The sequence below is a fragment of the Gekko japonicus genome, unplaced genomic scaffold (genome assembly GCF_001447785.1).
Source record: "Gekko japonicus isolate JY-2015 unplaced genomic scaffold, Gekko_japonicus_V1.1 scaffold1035, whole genome shotgun sequence".
NCBI lineage: Eukaryota > Metazoa > Chordata > Lepidosauria > Squamata > Gekkonidae > Gekko > Gekko japonicus.
The window spans coordinates 54,030-62,752 of NW_015168078.1; the positions used below are offsets into that span (position 1 = coordinate 54,030).

An 8,723-nucleotide genomic window follows, 5' to 3' on the forward strand; every position below is an offset into this window, starting at 1 on the left:
GCTGAACAGACACTTCAGTGGTGCTGACCTTGGCTTTTCACCGCTTTGCATCTTGCCCTTAGTTTTAAAGGGAGCATTGCTTAGCCCCAACCAAGGTGTGCAATATGCAGTGTATGCCTTTTCAGACTTCAAACTCATGTGTATGTTGGATTTTTGTTACCCTTTTTAATGTCCCTAAATTGTATATTACAGTCATTATGGCCACTCTTCAAGGATTTCAGCCTTAGCATGCTGGCTTTTAAGTTCTTCAAGCCTTTCCTGTGTATGTGTAAGGCCATGTATAAAAGATCAGGCATCCTCTGAGGGTTTTTTTTCAGGGCAGCCCATTGTATGTATTGTGGCCAAGAATAGCAACATTTGCATGTATGTGATCCTTCAGATGTAATGAGCAAGCACATCTCCTGGTTTTGGCTGTTGATACTGATTCAGACTGGATGGAGCATGGAATAGTTGTAGGTGCTTATCACCCTTAATACTGGGTTCCTTAATTATGGAGACAAGATACATAAATCTCTATTTATACTAGCCAACATAAAAATCCTTTTGGACAGCACAGGGGTTCATTAGTGGCCATCTAGTAACAATTTGTCTTTAATTTTTCTTGAATCTTATAACTTGCAAATAATGCATTCATGTGGCTGTTTTGCATGTACATCAATATACTATAGTTATATAAATGGAAGAGACCACATCATTAAATTATCCTAATTGATAATTCAATTTGAAGGATGTTCCATATTGTCTCTGAAGTACGTCAGATCGCTCATTGCTGCAGTCCAGCCAACTTTTCTAGGTAAAAGAAATTTCCATCTTTGTACAGATAGAAAAATGTTGTCACCTTTTCACTCGAACCCAATCTACCTCCCCCCAAGTAGGTAGAATTGTTTTATCTGTTTTAGATGTATTCTCCAAATATTTTCACATCTTGTGAAGACTGAAGTTCTTACTAAAACTTCTGATAGTCTGTATATTAGAACATAGTAAAGCAGGAATATAGCTAATATTGTTTGTGACTCTAATTTTCCTTTTTTCTTTCATTTTTTTAGGGAGGCCTGGTGGGGCTTGTAGATTATCCTGACGATGATGATGAGGATGATGAAGAAAGTCTACCTTTGTCACAGAAAGCAAAGGTTGAGTCCTCATAATGACAGTTCTGAAGAGCAGCATCAGTTGGCGGGTGAACCTGGTTTCCAGAACAGGAAAAGTCCATAATTAAAAACTGCAACTTTTAGTGAATTACTGTGTGTGACACAGATCAGTTTAAAAATGTGGATTCCTGCTAATCAAGTGCCAATTTGAATGAGCGGCAGAAGAGGATATACTACACTTAATGGGAATGACATGCCTTTGACCTCTCCAGCTTGGACCACGCATTGCCCTTTTCTCAGGGAAGGAAATGGAAATATATATATAAAAAGCCAACAGGGCAGGAGTTTAATAGTGGAACTCTGGATTGGCTGGTCAGTTGCTACAATCAGAACATGCTTTCTTGGACCATGTATGAGACTTGAAGAAAAGGCTTTTCTGCCATAATTCTTCACTAGCTAAGAATGCCAGCAGTTTCTTTGTATAAAAGAGACCTGCCTTTGAAACCATACATTCTGAACATTTTAGTCGAGCTACAACAGGTTTAAAAAAGAACTCTTTGGGGGAGGGCTGACCATAAGTTTTCTTTTTTAAAATGTGTTCCCCTTTGCCCTTTAAACTGCAGAATTTTCTTTGGAAGTGGGGGATTTGTCTATCCCTTGATTAAAAGATTGAATGGAATTCTAGATGTGGTCACTTTTTGTGTCATAATTTTATTTTTATTTTGCCCCCTGAGTGTATGCTTAGTTGTTGAGTATATATTTGGGACCATTAAAATTTTTGATGTAATATAATCTCATTGTTGTGCTGGTACCTGTTTCACCTGTGAAATTCTGTTCTGCATCACAGTTCTAAATATGTTTAGGATTTTATGGCAGATGGTATAGTTTTTATTGAAAAAGAGCAAATTAATCTTGCCACAATGTGCATAAAAAGCAATACTATTTTGTGACTAAATATTTTATATTAAACTTTCCATCATCAACTGTCTTGAAACAATTCAGGGAAATAGGCTGCATTTTTTAAATCTATAAATATGAAATTAGTATTCCAAAGAGATTTTTGAAAATTCTTAACTGGGAACAATGCTGGTACGTTTAAATCAAATTTAAGATGATTTATTTAAGAGTATAAATATACTGACACATTTCAGTTCTGAAAATAAAAAAGAATAATTCCAAGTGAAAGAACTACTGCATTAGTGGTATTTTTTTTTTAAACTTCTGACTCCCTTTGGAATACCAGTTTTACTGTCACCGTTTATTAATGGATTATAAAATATTTATTTAGGTTATTAATATGTTCTGGTTCTTGGTGGGGGAACAAATCAATCTTTTTATAGTACAGTAGCTATCCTTTTGTTGCAACACCATAACAGCCAGCAGCCATTTGCAGCAATAATTATTAGTGGAAGTTTACAACAGACAAGTAAAGACCTGATCTCCCATTTTGAGATTTCTCTCCAGAAATCAACCTGGTGCAAATCCTGAATGTATGTTTGCCAGTACGGTTTGCCACAGAGAATTGGTCATTCTATCAGATCAAAACACACCACCTCTTTCCAGTGAAAGTTCAGGTGGGTCTGACACCTTGCCAGAATATAAATGTGTGGGCCCAGTTCACTTATTGCTTCCTTTACACATTGAGAAAGGGAGACGTTCAAGAACCTGAAGATTGCAACATGTTGAAACGTCACATGGAAAGTAACACATGGAAAGTTTAATACATCCATCTTCCAGCAATCAAGTCAAAGCTACTCCAAGTAGCAGGGTTGGTTGTGTCCCTTGATAATATTATGTAGCCATTGATTACTCCAGTTTCACCTGTTTGTGTAACAAATAATCCCTTTCTGTGTTTGAAGGGCAGTTTTCATTGTGTAAAACTGTACCATAGTGTGAGTTCTTAAAATGTACGATTGCTCATGCCACTGGGTGTGTTCCCTTGTCCTGTACAGAGTTCTGATTCTTTCTATGTCATTTTAAAGTTATTCTTCCCATATTCCACTTAAGTGAATTATATATAACAAAAATGTATAGCAGAGGGAAAAATAGTATTTCTTCACCTTTAAGTCACTGAACAGGAACATTTAGATAAAGTGGCATATAACACTCACCTGATCAGAGCATTCTTAGAACTAGCAGCACTTCATAAAAGTATGTTTCTTAATTCAAAGTAGGCCAATGCCATACCGTGAACTGATGTTAACATTTCATTTCTGACCTTGCTTTTCCAAGTTTCAGGTCTGGTGGTCTGTCTAGATTGAATTTGGTTTTCAGCATACCACGTTTCCTCAAATGAGAACCAATGGAAGTTTCAACACAACGATTTGGGTGATGGAGAAAGTGTGAACCTTAGGAAAAATTCTGTCTGAGGAATGAGCTGAAGGATGGGTTAGGCTAGCGTCTCTGGGAAGGGGATATGGGAGGGGCGGAGTGAACTGCATTAAAGTTGAAATTTTAAATAAATGATATAACTGGTTTCCTAGCTGGAACATCCAACACCATATGAGATGCATTCTCAGTCGAATCTCTAATCTGGAGGATTTAGATTGTTTTTCAGTTGCTTCTGAGGTGCACAATACATTTTTATGAATGGAATCTATCATATTTAAACAACTGGCCGTCAGTATATGGAAGCTGATACAGGCTCCTCAATAGAAGCTGACAGACGGGAAATTCTAGCTGCAACTTAACTTGAGTAGCAATGTTGCTGTTATTGAGAGGAATGTGAACCCACTTCCAGTTTTCAGTCAACCCACCAACAAGAGAACAGACAGGAAGCTCAGAGATGTTTCCACGTTATTTTCCTCCCTTTTTCATATCCCAAAAGTTGAATTAAAAACTTTCTTATTGAGAGTCACAAATGTCAGTGACTGTATTCCATTTTATTACTTCCTGATGACTGTTGCTTCAGTGAACATCTCTTCAGATGTGGGACTGAATGGCTGGAATCCCAGGATGAAATGTTGTCCTTCATGTGAGAGGTAATAGTTCTGAAACATAAAACGGTTACTAAAGTATTATTTGGAGCAACCTAATCACGATCCGTATGGAGCTTGTTTAATGGTGATACAAGTACCAGAGAACATATAAGTACAAGAGAACATACATATTGCCATATTAGTTTTTGTTTGATGAGCAAATAAGTAAGGCTTGGATTCTATGAATGAATTCCATGTCTACCAGATCATAGTTTTTAATGGGCCTTTGCACAAACAAATTTAAGAGGAAGCATACTCCATGGCAGACACTATCATGTATAGAACTTCTTCATAGCATCTAAGCCAGGGGTGTCAAACATAAGGCCTGCAGGCCAGAACTGGCCCACCCAGGGCCTCAATCAGGCCCATGGCTCTCTTCTCCACCCCCACCCTCTCTCCTGCCCTCTCTCCTGCCTGTCCTCACCCTTCTGAGGGAGATCGGGGCTGTCGAACTTTCCAGCTGGCTGGGTCTTTTCTTTGCAGGTTTCTCCTCTAGGAGGAAGCGCCTTTGGGCTAAAGCACAAAACAAGTTGCAAGGAAAATGTGGGATGAATTCTCCGGTGGTCCTGTGAGTGGGGCAGTCCTTACTCTTGGGAATAGGCCCCTTCTCTGGAACAAGGTCGGTTTCCTCAGATCAATCCAGGAAGGGGAGGGGCCTGTCCCCTGGGAACACTCCAGTCTTACTGGCCCTGCTGCTTGAGCAGGATGTGTTTCACAGGTGCTCTGTAGAGCGCAGCGATCCAGGAATGAGTAGAAGAGAGGGAGAAGGGAAATCCAGGGTTGCTAGGCTGAGGCAGGCAATGGCAAGCCTCTAACTGCCCGCAGCCTTTTATAGCTAAAAACTAACCGTCAGATCCTCCCTTCCAAGCTTTATTCCCTGATACCAGAGGCTACCAAGAGACTCAAGGTGCCAATGGTGGACGAACCTGGGTCTAACTTGACCTCCAACTCAGTTCTCCCTATGGATGCAGATAGGTTGCCTAAGACCCAGCGATAGGGGATTTCAGCAAGCCTTATGCAAAGACTTCGAAGTCTCAGCCTGCTCCATCAGGATGTCAACAGCAGGCTCGGTGCTTGCCAGGGTGGTTCATTCTTGGGCATCGAGACCAGCCTCAGCTGATAGTAGAGTCCCACAAGAACTTAAAGACAAACTTAAGAAGGTTGCCGTAGCAACAGTGATTGTGGCAGGGACTTCACTGGACATCCTGCAGTAGTTAGCTAGAGCCATGGCATGCAGTGTAGCAGCCAGAAGGAACATGTGGCTCAGAATTGGGATGGGGACTCTGCAGCACAAGCTAAAACAGTTCCCTTCAGGGCATAAACCTTTTTGGAGAGGGACTTGACAGATATCTTATTGAAAATAAAGATGTGTTCTATGTTCAAAAAACAAAACAACACAAACAAAAAACTTAGTCCTGTTGTGACTCCAAAAGGATAACATGCCCAGAGCCAAAGAAGAATAAAGATGCCAGGAAAATCTTGGACCTGAAATGGCTAAACAATTGCATCAGGACTAGAACATTCAGGATGAAAAGTCTGAACTCCATTCTGGCAGATGTTCAGGCAAAGGATTTCCTGGCATCCATCAATCTATAGGAGGACCATTTACACATCCCAATTCAAGAGGCTCACTGCAGGTCCCTACGCTTTGCGCATGATGCGAAGCACTTCAGTACCAGTGTTGCCTTTCTGCCTGAAGTCATTCCCAAGAAGGTTCAACAAGTTTATGGTGGCCATTGTATCATATCCGAGACTTCAGGGAGTGTTGCTGTTACCATCTCTAGATGACATCCTTGTCAAGGCCCCTTCTTACCAGCAGAGCGAGGGAGCATCAGAGAGGGTGGTGGTGTGTTTTTTGTAAGGACCATGCCTTCGTGGTCAACATGGAGAAGGGCACTCTAAACACCTCTCAATCATGGGTACACCTGTGGGTGCAGATAGGAACTTGGGAGAGATAATACAACATACAACTTCTGACCATAGATAGGCTGAAAAAATGCAAGATAGAGGGTATGGTACTGGCCAAGCTACTGAGCGTGGTGGTGTCAAGCCATGAAGTGCTTCAATGGTCAAGGTTCCATGCCGGACCTCTACAGACATTTTCCCTTACCTTACCAGGATGTGGTTGCCAGTTAGGGCTACAAGCTGGTACAGTTGCCAAAACAACTTCAGCATCAGTGCAGTGGTGGCTGGAACCCTTTTTGTTTCCAATGGGGATCCCCGGTCTGAAATCTAGATAGGATGGTGATGACCACAGACGCAAGTCTGCCAGGGTGGAGAACCCACTCTCAAGGGGCAATGACACAAGGGGTTTGGTCTCAGGAAGGGATCTCACTGAGTGTAAAATTTTTAGAGCTCAGAGCCACCAGGCTGGGGCTCTTGGAATTCTACAAGGTACTAACAGGTCATCAGCTTCTAGTCCAGACAGACAATATGACAACAAAAGTATAAGGAACCAGATTTTGGACCTTATACACAGAAGTGAGCGACCTGGTCAGATGGGTGGAGATCCAGCTACAGTCATTGGGGCTAGGAAGGGAAATCCCTTCAATTGCCATCCACACGTTAAGAGATTCCTAAAGGGTTACTACATGGTCAAAACAGGCCCCTCTCCTTCCTGGATTGATCTGAGGAAACCGACCCTGTTCCAGAGGGGGAGCCTATTCCCAAGAGTAAGGACTGCCCCACTCCCAGACCACCGTGAGAGAAGCTTCACGGTAAGTGAATAGAAATCTTCCATTTTCCTTTAAGGTCTCTGGGCCTAGATAGACTACTCTGGGACTGGAATGACAGCCCCCAGAGTGGACTGCCAGTCCCTGGGAGTAGCAGCTGCATTCTGGGAATGGAATTCCACTCTGGGGACTATCATGCCAGTCCCAGAGTAGTCTTTCTGGGGCCAGAAACATTAATGAAAAATCCATTCCACATTTTCTTTGCAACTTGTTTTGAGCTGCAATCTATTTCAATGGAGTGGAGTTTCAGTTTCCAGTGTTTGTATGCCAGTTGAAGTTGTCTGCTTGCAAATAAAGGGCTGATGTTTTGAGTCAGCTTGCCTCTGTTGAATGGACCTGAGAATGGGTGCCTGAGTGAGTACTCTAACTTGGGAACCCACAGCCAAAGGGGGACATTACACTGGAGAGCTTGCAATACCCAGCCATTTCATGTTTTCCTAGGCTCAGAGCATTTTATATTTTTAGTTTTTATCTTTAGTTTCTGCTGTGATCCTTGTGCATTTTCTTGATATTTTATTTAAAAAATTGCATTGCCAAATCCCACTATCCCCTCCACCTTTCCATTTTAGGTAGGCATCTTTTAAGGGGGGGCTTGGGAGGTGTCAGTTATTAAAGGCTGTTAAATAAAATATGGCAAGAGTGTTACTGTTTTAAGCATGTTTGTATTTTAAGTTTAAAAAATCTTTTAATTGTGTTTGTCAGTGTTTATAAAGTTAATATCTTCACTACCTGGCATTACATGACCTGGCCTGACAAAGTCCCATTTATGTCATATCTGGCCCTTCTAACGAATGAGTTTGACATCCCTGATCTAAGCCATTTTTAATCAAGATTTTTGCCCTATTGCTTGGGTCTACCATTTTTATTTTTGAAATTTATATTCTAGTATCCTAATTTCCCCATAGTTGGGACCAAGGTGGCCTTTCACATTGCTCTCTCCTCCACCACTTTATCATCACAATAGCAGCCCTGTAAAATAGGTTATGCTGAGACTGTAATGAGCCTAAGGCCACCTGGCAAACTTCCATGGCAGAGTGGGGAGTTAAATCTGCTTGACCCACACCCTAGTCTGACGCTCTAAACACTGTACCCATGCCACACCTCATTCTGCCCCCATCGTATCAATTGAATCTCATCCAGCTCTTTGTTTGAAGGTATTAAGGAATAATTTGCTCCACCTGTGATACTTTTGCTAGATTCTTTGTTTATCTCAGATCCAGGGCAATTTAGGATGCCAGTTTGGATATAATTTGCAGAATGTGTCAGAAAATCCCATTTGTCAGCTTTCTGTGGAGAACTTTAGAATGATCACTCTGACTGATATGGACAAGATTCCTGGGTTTGTTTATTTTGCTTCATTTATGCCTCACCTTGCTCCCCAGTTGGGACCCAAAATGTCTTACATTGTTCTCCTCTCCTGGCCCAAGGTTACTTAATCCACTTCTAATGCAGCTTGGGATTTGAACCTGGGTCTTCCAGATCTTAATCTGACACTCTGGCCACTATACCACACTGGCTCTTGTGAAGGCCACCACCTACAATTTTATCCTTGTAAGATTTTACTAGGTTTTAAGTAGCTGTTAATCTAACCAGATTTATGCATTCATCATTGATAGAAGGGAATTTCTGAAGAGCACTGAAAGAAGCTGTGATGAGTCTTTCCTTAAATATTCCGACTTTCACAAAGGACGATTTCTTCACCAGCTACAGGCCAGGCCTGTTCTCCCTCTGAGGCGGAGGCCATCTTGTGGGTGATTCCCATCCATCGCTTAGGGAGGCAGGACTAACTCAAAACTTCCTGTTTCCTGTGCTGGGAGTCACCCTTGGCTCAGTTCTTTTCCTGCCTCAGTAGGGAGAGCAGCTAGGTCTAGGCTTTGCCTAATCCTTCCTGCTGCTTGACTTATTTCTCACTCTCGCTCTGTTTT

At 41.7% G+C, this 8,723-nt stretch overlaps 1 protein-coding gene across 1 annotated transcript in view; it reads left to right on the forward strand.

The window, feature by feature from the left end:
• The window catches only part of PPP4R3A (protein phosphatase 4 regulatory subunit 3A), a 42,000-nt gene extending 40,089 nt beyond the window's left edge, over positions 1–1,911 (forward strand). The window contains exon 15 of the mRNA XM_015414667.1: positions 1,047–1,911. Within this exon, the coding sequence (XP_015270153.1) occupies positions 1,047–1,145 (99 nt within the window). The 3' untranslated portion in view covers positions 1,146–1,911. The remainder of the gene's footprint in view (positions 1–1,046) is intronic.
• Positions 1,912–8,723: the final 6,812 nt, after the last annotated feature.